Raw genomic sequence first — 13,356 nt, forward strand, 5'->3', positions numbered from 1 at the left:
GATTGTTCACTATAGAATACGGTGCATGTGCACTGTCAGTTAAGTGTATAGCTCAAGGGAAACTTGGATATAATTCCAGCCAATTAACCTCCATTCATATCTAGACCAGTAATCAAACAAGCAACCATTTGGTTGTTTCTAGGACCAGTTTCTAACTCTAGGAGGCCAGGCTGTTGCTGGCAGTGGCTAGTATTAAATTAATGTAAATAATGATGCCCTGTTGCTATTGCTAGTGCATGGTTGGAGGTTTAGAATTAAACCCAAAAATAAATCCATGAATTGTATTCAAACAAGATATTCTGTGATGAGTGATCAGCAAATATTCTGCTTTGCTCAGCAGGTGAATTTTCTTTGTAACCAATAAAATGAAAAAACATTGCGTCGATGCACCTGGGACGTATCCTCATTCCTCAGTGATGTATCCTAAGGTCATCAGGGTTTCGGGTCTCGCAACATCATACCCCTCACTCAAGTGACCAAGCCGGGGTGATCAAGTCCTGACTTATGTTCCAGTAACTACCCTCGATCAGAAAGACCAGGGCCACACAATCCGTTGCTCCGTAACTACTCTGCCGGGACTGGGAGTGAGAGCAACTGGCACGTGGAAGGACCATGGGAAGGACTATGCTCTGTGGGTTGACTCCTGTCCGGGCCCCTCCTACGTCTCACCAGGTCCAGGACCTGTGCGTTGCACCTGTCTCCCAGCATCAGCCACTTCATTCAGGAGTGGTGGATTCTTGAGCTGCAATGGTTCTGCATGGTGGTGCTGCAGGGTCTGCTTGCGGCTTGAATGGCTGTTGGGCTTCCTCCTCACAGAAGACACAGGCTGGGGCGCCAACCCATACTGTCCCCGGGTAAATAAATAGTATTAAATGATCTTTGGTGAGGAAAATGTCCTTACAAAAAAAAAAAAAAAATGTCTTGTCTTTTATTTATTATTTATTAGTGGCTTCAAGTTCACTATGCATAAAAATGCAGTAAACCAACACCAAATGAGAGCATAATGCAAATAATTCATAATGGGAGTAGTTGTGACTTATGAGACAGTTACGGTGATATTTTTTGGTCTCCCTGTCTCTCCAGCACTTTATAATAAACATAAAAATCTCAGCCAATCAGGAGAAAGTAGCCATTCATCAGCTTGATTTTTATAGTGTTCCATATATATAAATATATATATTTTTAATGCTGATATACAATATATACCGGTACAAACAAAAATTATTACAATTGACTGATTCACATAACATTTGAAACAAATGATTGAGAGTTGATTGAAGAGCTTGAAAAACTGCAATTATTAACTGATTTATTACATGACTGTACATTTGGGGGAAGAAAAAAACCCGAGAATAATTGAAAATGGAAATTTAAGATCATACTTTGTATAGGCCTATTGTATAGGCCCCCTTGTCATGAGCTGAAGCCCTTGCTGGTTGTAGGGGCCTAGAACCAAACATAGTCTTTCCAGGCTGACACGTCGGTCTGGAGGTTTCTACCGATGCTGTCTGTTGAAAGTGCAATAACCTGCCTTTTACCAGGGTTCATGGGTTGGCACTTTAAAGTCTAGTTTGGGCCGGCACCAGCCAACACCATTCCCTGTGGGCCAGAACCAAGATTGTGCAGGCACCACTCACTCTTCCTCCAGCTCAGGTCTTCTGACTGCACTGCTCTACAGCTTGCAACCTCCTTGTTCTAGACTAGAGGGAAGAGAAAACACATTTCAGCCTCAGGTTAGTTACAAACAAAGGGACTGACACAATAGGACTTTGATGGGTGCAACATTTAATCAAACTACTGTAATTGATTTATTTGATGAAATAAAATAATCAATTGTGGCAAACAAAATATATTTTTGCCTGCCAATAATTCTCAAAAATGGTTAAAATAGTCATGATAGTTGTGACTGTTGTAGGTCAAAGTGTAAAATAGGACATAGGCTTATGTGGTTAATCATATTTATTGATATAAAAACGCTTCAAGATTATATGAATTAATACAATCTTTAAGGAAATAATAATAATAATGATAATGCAACCCTTCTTTGTTGACACTGGATTTAATGTGGACATTATTTGTATTTACTAGATTACTCTGGGACTGACGCAACGCAGTTTACGTTAGCAACGCCATTCAGAGCGGCGCGCCGCACACTCCGCACAGCGCACTACGTACCGTACGGTACGGGTAGCCACTAGCCAGTAGAGCGAACCTAGCCAACACAGAGCGAACTGGGAGGTGGTATCCATCTTATTTACACCGCAACAGAGCTACATAAGCTATATTTTCGGACCTGTTATTACTTCGCTGGCGTGGAAAAAGCTGAAGACGGGGTACGTTAACTTTATCACGTGCACAATGACTGAAGACAGTGTAATAATTTGATCCGTGGTGCAAGACACCGCGGATCTCAGTCTCATGCGGCCTGTGGTCTGACGATGCGCCATGTTTGATATGATTTTAGGTGTTGCTGTTAAAGCTACCATAATGATACCAAGGACTGAACAGTGACGTCACAGACATTCGTTAGTGTGTGTGCTGTGTATTTGGCTAAATGATACTTGGTTGTAACGCCACTGTCCCATCCATGGTGTCTTTGTTCTAGGTTTTAAAATGCTAGCTGTTTTTTTTTTAGCTTAGCCTGCTAAGCTAACGTTCATAGCTAAACCGGTTTTTATTGAAACTGTTGTTGTGGTGCATTTGCAGTGTATTCCCCTAATTAGCTTTAATGTTTTGTTTTTGTTTGTTTATACAAATGAAGCACATGTTTTCAATGAATATATATACCTGCATCCGTTTAATATTTATGCTTACTTAAAAGCCCAACTAAATGGTGAAATAAAGCAACCAGCTAGCCATTAGCCCCTTTTTTGATTGAATTTGAATTACAACGTCAATTATTTTAAATCATTTTCGATCAACTACAATTTAATTTATTTAAAATTACTTTAAACTATTAACTATTACAAATTGTATGTGTTGGGTCTGTTATTGCATTAATGGGAGATATGACACTGGGTTCAGTGTTTGTTGATCAGATTTCTTCATCCTAGTTAAAACGGACACTTCTGTGCTATTGTTTAAAGTGTCCAGAAATGAGCAGTTCAGAAGAAGTGTCATGGATCTCCTGGTTCTGTGGACTGAGGGGCAATGAATTTTTCTGTGAGGTGAGTAGAACTAGAAGACATGTGATCTCTCATCTCTGTAACTTTCATTTTCAATAAGACAAAGTTACTCCTTCAGATGGCAGTTTTTCTCCAAAACCAGAGGAAGACTTCCTAATTTTCTTAATTATGTGTATATCCTCTGTGGTCAGTCACACTTCCTCGATATTGGTGTCCGACTGTGTGCTCCTTCTGCTCTGTATGCTGGCTTCCAGTGAACTTGTACTCATTAAGATCCGAGGCTGATTCTACAAATGGCATCTATAAAACAGTACTTCTGTTCTGACACTTTCAAGATTTTTCAAAAATAGCAGATGTAGACTGACTCCACCACCTGCCGTAGAACTTGCCTTAGCCTTGACGACCTTGCAGGCGTATGCAAAGGCTAAAATTATGTAATTTAGATAGCATATTATTTAGACATAACAGTCTATAGTCTCTGTACTGTATACTCATAGTTTCAAATCATTATACAGCTGTTCTACTGTTAGACGGATGTTAGGTTCACTTCTTAGCTTTTATGATCCTTGATGACTATTTCTATGTATGTGATTTATTACCATGTGTTCTTGCGTACTGTAAATCGCTCAGGATTAAGTGCGTCTGCTAAATGCCTAAATTGTATGTACACGCTTTGCTGTGACCTTCTATATCTGCTATTTTTGAATAGCCATAGCCAATGCTAAAATCTAAAATGACACAGATGCTTTACCGGTTTCAATGGCTTTTAAACATAAAACATCACTTTTATTAATGATATAAATCTTGAATCCGTCCAACAAAAGGTGGATGAGGACTACATCCAAGACAAGTTCAACCTGACGGGTCTCAATGAGCAGGTCCCCCACTATCGTCAGGCTCTCGACATGATCCTGGATCTCGAACCAGGTCAGGGTTGTGTACTGTAGTGCTTTGATGTGAATGCATGTTTGTGCTACACAGGTTTTATGGAGGGGTGCATTATAAAGTGCTAATTTGTGACTTGTCCAAATCTCAATACAGGGCAACAGCCCAAGTATTTACAGACGAATAGCAACGGTTATCAAAGTATGGTTTCTCCTCAAGGGATGACTGAAATTAAAATCATAACAAATAAGACTTTTTCTAAAGCAGCGTGGTCAAAACAACAGTTTGAGGTATGCTCTGCTTTGTTTAGTTCTTTCTAAGATTATTTGATTAATGACACCAGAAGCTGTTTAGTTGTCACTTGAGCACTTGTGTTTTTATCTCTTTGTCTAACATTGGGTATTTCCTACTAGTCTCTCAAGCCAGACTACTATTCCACAATGTATTGATGACGATGTATCTATATAGTCTATAACTACACCTCCTGAAAGCCGTGAACAGAAGCGGTTATCTATTCGTCATTTCTGGTCACAAATATATCTTTAAAAAGTATTTTGAATGTCCATTTTTTGCTAATCAGCAAGCTGTATATGTCAGCTAATTTGATTTACTGTAGGACAAATGTATGCAACTGCAAAGACAAAATGTAAATGGCTGGTTGGCGAACAGCTGCTGTTGCACAGATTGTATGATGGAATGATTTGAAGAGATTATCTTAGTCAACAGTCTTGGCTCTCTAGGTTGTTCCGTCCTTATCTTCAGCTGTCTCTAGACTGAGTGTAGAGTATGTACTCTTGTTAGATTATTTATTGATATACTATGTTCATTGTTCACTCATTGTTCACTCATTCAGAGAAGTGTGGATATCTAGTGCCACAACATAGCCCCATCTAATCTTATTTTACTCTTTTTGTGTCCTCTCTCTTGTGTTTCACTCTTACTGCTTTTGCTGTAATGACACCTTAATTTTCCCTGTGGATCAATAATGGTTTTTCTTACTGTAAATGTATCTTATTAAACCTTGAGACTAATAAACAAACTTCTTTATATCTTCAGATGAAGAGCTGGAGGACAACCCCAACCAGAGTGACCTGATAGAGCAGGCAGCTGAGATGCTGTACGGCCTCATCCACGCACGCTACATCCTCACCAACCGAGGCATTGCACAGATGGTAGGAACACTTGTTCATGCACAATTGAAGTCGGAGGACGGGGAAAGAAATTACCCCCAATATTCTTTGTACCAGTTCAATCATATATTTGATTAGACTTTCACATGCAACTTGGATGTCCAAGGTGGCGTGCTTGAGGTTAGGTTAGGGTTTGGGGTAGGGTGTCGGTCTAATGACTGTCAGACTGTTAATATGTCGGAACTAAAGCTTCTACCCAAGTTAGCCTGGTTGCATTGTTTTATATAGGATATAGCACACAGCTTTGACTTGAATAAGTGCATGTCATAAACGAGTTGAGTAAGAATCTTTTAATTGACTTTGTTTTTATTAAGATCTGAGATTCCAGTTTATGTAAGTTGATCAAGGTTCAAGGTCAATGTGTAAATGGTATTGTGCCATTTACACATTTTAGAACTTGGATTAAGCCATAGAATAGTCTAATGGAGTGTTGGGTGGTTGAGTTGGAAAATTAGTGGAGCATGGTGCAAGTGAGGGATGTGGGATATTGAGCTATTTGTATGATTTACTTATAAGCCATAAAACTACCATCAGCCTACAGGTTTTTCGATTGAGGTAATACTATATTATGTCCTTTATTTTTATGACGAAGATTGTGTCCATAGCACAACAATATGACTGAATATGGTACTATATACTGTATATTAATATTGTTTGAGACTTTGTGTTCCAAATGTGCTAATTTGTATTTGGATGTTTTTCTCTTTCTTTTTTACTTAATTGTGACGTTGACTTAGTCCTTTCTCTCTTTCTCTTAGTTGGAAAAGTATCAGCAGGGAGACTTTGGTTACTGCCCCCGGGTCTACTGCGAGAACCAGCCCATGCTTCCTATTGGTCAGTAGAAGTATATTTTTATTATTTTTGAGTGGTGCAACCACTCCATTACGGAGCTATGTTTGTCCCTGGGTCTCTGCCTGGCTCTGTTTGTCCGAGCACGAAAATCCCCCACACGGTAACTGTCATTTCTCAACCGTTTCGGACGTGGGGTGGCTCGCCGGCCCAACCCCCTGGGGGTCTGGATGTTCCGAGGATCCCCCTCACACTAACATTTCTCGACCGTTTCGGACGCGGAGCAGCTTGCCGTAACCGGGCTGGCACCCTGGGCGCGTTCCTGGGGGTCTGGTTGTTCCGGGGACCCCCACACACTAACTGTCATTTCTCAACCGTTTCGGACGCGGGGCGGCTCGCTGGAACTGGGCCGTCACCCTAGGCTCGTCTCTGTGGGTCTGTAAGGTCCGGGGACCCCCACACAGAGTTGCACCACTCACTTCACACAGGCATGATTTTTCTTTTGGGGGTGCAGTTCTAATATTTGTAACAAACCGTGATTTCAATTTTCAATGTAATGTGTCCCGGGACCCAGGCCAGGGGTGGTATTTAGATGGGTCCCAAGGACATTTTATGAGTGAGAGTAGAGTAGACGTTAGAGTACAGTACTGAGTACAGTATTGCATCCCAGGACCCCCGGAGCGTGACATAATTGCGTCCTTCTTCAATTTAGTCTAAGGATACAGGCTATTTGCATCACTGAATTTGTAGTTTTCAGTATCGGATCTATCTCAAATGGTTCCTCATTGTGTTTTGCATCAGTTTGTTGGAAATTGCACGGATGTTTTTACATTGTCCTTCCAGTGATCTGTAGTTTGAATACCTATGCCATGGAAACCATGCAAAACGCCCTCTAACTTCTGTCCTCTGTTTAGATTTTATGTTTAGATTTCAAATGACACGAGCCCTAGCGTCCCTATTCTGGGGGCGTGAACATTCTGCAAAAATAGCCAATCTACAAGCTCACAATGCGTTGCAATGTGACACGAGCAGACATAGTATAAGGGGGACCCTGGTTAACTATAGAGCGCCGCAGTCCCTCCCCCTTTCAGAAAAACGAGTGGCCCAGAAAATGAAAACCCAATGCATTCTCCCATCGGCACTTCTTATTTAATTTATTTAAAGACGGTTACGCCGCGGACAAAGCCAACTCGGATCGTGACAAATCATGACAATGAACACAATGTTTTGGGACGATAAATAATTTATAAGACGAAAAACAAAACAAATAGTGTTGTCTCCTGACTTTCTTTTCTTCTTTCTAATGATTTGTACGGCCCAAAACATTGTGTTCATTGTCATGATTTGTCACGATCCGAGTTGGCTTTGTCCGCGGCATAACCGTCTTTAAATAAATTAAATAAGAAGTGCCGATGGGAGAATGCATTGGGTTTTCATATCCTGGGCCACTCGTTTTTCTGAAAGGGGGAGGGACTGCGGCGCTCTATAAGCAAGACATAATAAGCAGATAAGACTAAACTGGGAACAGACTCGGCGGTTACCACATTTTTAAACAACGGTTTATGTCCCCCTAAAAAAACAGGGTACTCTGTTTTACTGTCTAATTCATTTTAATGTGACCAGTGGTCAAGATGACAGCTGTTTTTGTAATCAGAGACTGCTATTACAATCTATCGCCACAAGATGGCCCCTTTCCCTATTACACAATGGGCCAGCTTCACTAAGCAATTTACGCATTATTAAATTATTAGGACTCTCGGTGTGTGTCGGCCAAAAGTCAGCTCAACTCCAAAGGTGACCATCATGCCGTCTTGCTAGGCAGATGCACCCCCATTGTGTCATGCTATTAATGTATATTACTGTAGGTTACTGTATATTGATCACATGAATGCCCCACACAATACATTCGTCTTACCATTTGATGCGGAAACAGTGGATGAAATCTAGCTTTTCTGACAAAGTTCAGTAATCGATAAAGCTCTAAACAATCGGATATTCCAGCATCATCCTTTTACCTCGGCTACGGTGAGTGAGCGATTGTTCAGTAGAAAGGGCTTGCATTCCAAGTTTTCCAAGTTTATTTTCGCCTTTGGTCGTGAGGTTGAACTCTATATAAATTAACTTCTTTCTCACTATACAATGAGAGTAGTCTATACTTTATAATGTTCAGTCAGTTCATCCATTGCGACGAGTGAGGGACTCTCTTGCCAAAATAAGTTGATCTACCTAGTACCTATCTAGTGATGCGTCGCAGAGCACTGCTTGGAGATCTGTGCCTTTTGCAGGTGATGACGTTTTTCATCCCACGTTAGATATTTCCTGACCTGTTGCCTTTTATGGCATGAAATAGTGTGTGGAACAATGCAAATGAACGCAGCATTTAATAATGTAATAATTTACATTATTAATGCTTATAATAATGCCCCCTCCTCCACTGTTTCTCTCCTTTCGTCGCTGTGTCCTCTCCTCTCCACAGGCCTGTCGGACATCCCAGGGGAGGCCATGGTGAAGCTGTACTGTCCAAAGTGCATGGACGTGTACACACCCAAGTCGTCCAGGCACCACCACACAGACGGAGCCTACTTCGGCACGGGGTTCCCCCACATGCTTTTCATGGTGCATCCTGAATACAGACCCAAGAGACCTGCCAACCAGTTTGTTCCAAGGTTAGAAAATAGGAGTTTGTATGTTAACTTTTCAGTTAATACTGTCTGCTTGAAAAGGTTAATGAACCATTAGCAGTGATAATATAGGAAGAAATAAATTGAGATGAATTGTACAGTTAAATTGTAATCAAACCGGTAGGCCAATGACGATGAGGATCCATGCCACAGGTGTTCAAACCCATTTGAACCCATTTAGACTGATTAGAATCTGATAGGCTGATTCTAAAAAGCCTTCTAAATCCTGCCCTATGTTTTGTGAAAACGTATATTGCTATATACTGTATAATAGCAACAACTACACACAGAGGTGTTCCCGGCTTGAACGGTATAACAATGTATATGTGTTCTAAATGGGTTAAAGTAGAAATATTTGAAGTACTCCTGCTTCGTTGCTGTTGAAATGAGTATTAATTTGTGTCTGTGTCTCTCTCCAGGCTTTATGGGTTCAAGATTCACCCCATGGCGTACCAGCTGCAACTGCAAGCAGCGTCCAGCTTTAAGAGTCCAGTGAAGGCCATCCGCTAGGAATGCACAAGAAGAGAGAGTGAGAAAGAGAGAATTATCAGGGGAGGGATCACCTGCCCCCCCATCTGACCCTACCCGCCCCCAACCTGAGAACTGTATTATTTGGTGTAGATTAGAACAAGTGAAAGAAATTGTAAAGATTTTGAGTATGAGAGAAACAAAAACACGCACAGCCATGATATAGCCGGCATACGCACTCATACACTCGCATACATACACACACACACACACACACGCACGCGCGCACGCACGCACGCACGCACGCACACACACACACACACACACACACACACAAATGCAACCACACACTTGGGATTCCATGCACTTACTTTACCAAACGTATCTGTGCCAAAACAGAACTTAGTTGAAGAGCAAGTCTTTAACTCCACCTATCTTTGGCATCATCCATTCACTCCCACAGATTTTCTATTTTTAGTTTTCTGGTGTTTTAAATTAATCTAAACCCAGGGAAGGATAATACTCAATTTTATTTCCTTTGGTTGTGTTCTGTATTTGGCACAGTTTGGTAAATGGTGGTGCGTCTCCAGATGCACATGCAGTCATGACTGCCACTCACAGAGACAGTTTGTAAACCTTGGCACTGTTGCGTGATGTGTCCTTTACATTTGACAAAATTTCAGTCAATTCTGTTCAATTTGCCTTAAAGATGTTGAGAAATGCGGTGCTGATTTTTGATAAGAGCCTGAGTGCACGCCTTCACATTCGCAGAATACAGGTGAATTTAGTTGTTACACAATAGAAAGTACAATAGAAAATGTTTAAAAAAAAGGTAAATTTGTTTCAGGATCAGTCTGAAAAGTGAAAACCATTGTCAGCAGTCGTATTAGTTTTTCTGTGGCTGTCTCTGTGTGTGTCAATGCCTCTGTCTGTAGCGGTACCACTGCACGGTGACAACGTGCGCTGTCCTATGCCCTTCAGAGCAGGTGTGGTGTTTGTATTGTGTCCCGTCTCCCTCACAAGGTCAAAGAGGAGTAAACACGGAAAAAGGAGTTAAAAGACGATCTGAATCCTGGAGCCCTCCCGACTGCACTGACTGTACTGTTGTCCCTCCACACTTTAGTTGGACTATTTAAGTTAACCATTCTCTGTTCAGAAAAATAGTTTGTTTGTGACACCGCTGCCTTGCGAAGACAGACAGCAGAAACTAGCTGCGTGGTTCAAATTATCTCATATTTTGGTTACTAAAGTGGATTGTATAGGTAAATGGGTAAAGTTTTTGTTAATGGTAAATCTGTACCCTAGTAGTGGCCTAACATTTGAAGCATGCAAAAAGTAATTTCTGCTGTTTGCCGGCGTATTCCACAGCGATGTCGACTGTCAAGGTGCCCTCTTCTGTATGCTTTGTCTTCTAAAGTAGCTTGAATACCTTTGTTGATTTCCAGAAGAGTAGGTATGCGACAATTTTTTGTTTGTATTTTAATGTCTGTATGTTTTTGTCTTGCTACTGTGGAAGGGTGAGCAGGATTCAGAATTCTCAATAAACCTTTATTTTCTTTTCATATACAGTATATATAGTTTTGTTTTTGGCCCTCTGGTTGCTCATGGAATCGCAGGTCTGTTTTATGGACACTTGGTGTCAGTAGAGAACTACTTTCATTTAGTTTTTAGATTTGGAACAATCGTTTTACACCAGGTCCCTAAAGAACAAGACGAAATGATTTAGTCACACTCTGTGGAAATGATTTTTATTATACAGTCTCATAGCAGAGCCGCCATCATTGATTACCTCAAAAATGCCATGTGTTCTGTCATGTGCTGAATATTAAAATACAATTGTGATTTTAGTAATTGGCTTATTGGGAGACTATAGGTTTGTCTGTCTGGCTGAGATATTGTTATACCATAAGATAGCGCTGTGTTGCATAACGAATTGGTCACTGACCCTAAGAACCCAATCAAACGTTCTGCCTCATCCAGTGAGGGACCATGTGCTCTAGGAGTGTTTCAAATTCAAATTCCGATACTCAAAATCTCGGCCACTCGCTCGCTCCAACATGAGTTATGGTGAAATTGGTGACCTGAAATATGTGACAATCGTGTAGACGGTGTCAGTGTCTGAATGCAAATCGTTGCAGTTTGTTCATTAGCAGAGTTCAACCTAACGGTATTCAGGCCACATAAGACCTCCATGTAAGTTGTGTGAAGTCCACAAGATGGTAACATATTTCGGCAGGTCACCAATTTCAACATAATTTGCCATGCTGGAGTGGGAGTGAGCGAGTGGCCGAGATTTGGGGTATTGGAATTTGGCTTTTGCCTTCTACATTCCAATCATTCTCCTTTGCTAAATGTCTTTTCAAGTGCTATGATATTGTAATTGATACCTCAAACACATTCATGCGAATCTACACACCTTGGCAACAGCAAGTACATCGCAACTTACTCAGTTTACAAACTTTACAAGGAAAACTTAAAGGAAATGTTGGTTGATAATTGCTGTTTTGTGTGTGAGACATTATTTAATGGGGATAATTGAAAAGCTATTAATTTGCTAAGGGAAATGGTTTATTTCTTGTGTTCCAGTACTAAATATAAGTCTATAAAGAGAAGGAAGATTTCCGGACCGATAGAAGAGAATATGGAGGAGTGTCTGCTAGGTGTGGCAGGATCAGGATTTCACATAACACTGAGTATTGTGTGTGTGTGCACACGCACACACACACAAGTATTGAGTACACCAAACAAAAACATGACTATATGATCTGTCTGCTCTGTAATTATGTTTCTCAGTTTAAGGTTTTAACCACTTAATATTTATACTTCAGCATAAGACGGTGTTGTGCACAAAGTTGAGATAATGGTCTACAACTCACAAGGCGTTGCATTGTGACATGATGTGAGCTTGGTTATTTATTTTTTTGCCCAAAATAGGGGCACCAGGTTGCAAGTTAAGGAAGACAAAACGACCGGTGGATTGTTGAAAGTGTGTGTGTGTGTGTGTGTGTGTGTGTGTGTGTGTGTGTGTGTGTGTGTGTGCGCGCGTGAGTGTGTGTGTGCACGTGTGAATCTCATGGCAACAAGCGTCTGCCCATCCCAGTTCCTATAGCTCACCTATGTCATGAGACAAACAATTGTTTGGTTCATACAGAGGCTTGGCCATGTGACTCATACACACACACACACACACACACACACACACACACACAAAACTGTTTTCCTTCAACAGCTGTCATGGTCTGTCTCTTAAAACAGTGTCAGGTCTTTTCAGTCTCTGTTCAGTTGCTGTGCCTCACTCAGTTTTTCCAGGGAGAGAGGAGGAGGATCCTCCTATATGACTCAGGGAAACCTCAGACCACAGCAGTATGGGACCAGCCCAGTTCCAGCTCTATTGGACTGGTTTCTACTTTGTCCTGAGGAGTTTCCCAATGATGTTAGTTGGTGTACTGTGTATAACAACATGGAAGATGGCGCAGCTCACACTGACACTAGGGGTCAAATTAAACACTTTTTCCCACCAAGAACATTAGCCACAAGAAAACTGTGTGTGTGTGTGTGTGTGTGTGTGTGTGTGTGTGTGTGTGTGTGTGTGTGTGTGTGTGTGTGTGTGTGTGTGTGTGTGTGTGTGTGAGAGGTAAGTCTCTCTTTGTGTCTGAGGTCAGAATATGTTTAAAGGAAGAAACAACAGCAAATGGAAACAGCATGAGAAAGTTACTGACATGATGTGAGCTTCTCACAACTGAATCACAGACCTGGAATTCTTCCTCTATCTTCTTGACCTGGGGTTTTAGTCATATCTGGGATGCTGACCAAAGTCATAAATCGCGGTTCAAGTGAATCACATTTTCTGTATGATGTTGGATGCGATGCACATGTTGGTATGCAAAGAAGCTTGGGAATCTCAAAGCCAGATGATGCTGCACCCGCCTATATGCCAATGTGAATTTGAACATGCATACCAGCCAGTACAATATGGTCTTTTCAACTGAGTTTGATTGGATTTTGGTTCATTTAAACTGAACAATAGAATCCAGGCACATGGTTTAAGCCGGGTTAACGGTAACAATGAAAGTGACAGCGTGAACACTAATGGTAACATTGGCAGAACAGAAAAAAGTATAAAAATAAAAAGCAACAAAATAAAACTAGTCGTAAAGGGAGATGAGGAAATGGGAGGTATCCAAAGGTTGGCAGTCAGATTGGCACATGGGAAGTTTT

General features: G+C 41.1%; 2 protein-coding genes across 2 annotated transcripts in view; both read left to right on the forward strand.

The window, feature by feature from the left end:
* The window catches only part of LOC308332298 (uncharacterized protein), a 60,334-nt gene that overhangs the window by 30,518 nt on the left and 16,460 nt on the right, over positions 1-13,356 (forward strand). The gene's annotated exons all lie outside the window — the stretch shown is intronic.
* Positions 2,197-10,702, forward strand: csnk2b (casein kinase 2, beta polypeptide). The gene is made up of 7 exons (XM_080787592.1): positions 2,197-2,333; positions 3,087-3,167; positions 3,950-4,052; positions 5,067-5,182; positions 5,959-6,034; positions 8,466-8,655; positions 9,090-10,702. Exons 2-7 carry the CDS (start codon positions 3,096-3,098, stop codon positions 9,178-9,180), a joined length of 648 nt encoding a protein of 215 aa, XP_080643718.1. The 5' UTR covers positions 2,197-2,333; positions 3,087-3,095; the 3' UTR covers positions 9,181-10,702.

This window comes from Protomyctophum bolini (genome assembly GCF_963924005.1).
Source record: "Protomyctophum bolini genome assembly, chromosome: 17".
Lineage (NCBI taxonomy): Eukaryota > Metazoa > Chordata > Actinopteri > Myctophiformes > Myctophidae > Protomyctophum > Protomyctophum bolini.

Excerpts from the sequence above, each read along its gene's own strand:
- csnk2b (XM_080787592.1), top strand. The coding sequence starts at position 3,096 with ATGAGCAGTTCAGAAGAAGTGTCATGGATCTCCTGGTTCTGTGGACTG. Across the intron at positions 4,053-5,066 it reads GATCCTGGATCTCGAACCAG|ATGAAGAGCTGGAGGACAAC; the intron begins GTCAGGGTTGTG and ends TTATATCTTCAG. Across the intron at positions 6,035-8,465 it reads CCAGCCCATGCTTCCTATTG|GCCTGTCGGACATCCCAGGG; the intron begins GTCAGTAGAAGT and ends TCCTCTCCACAG.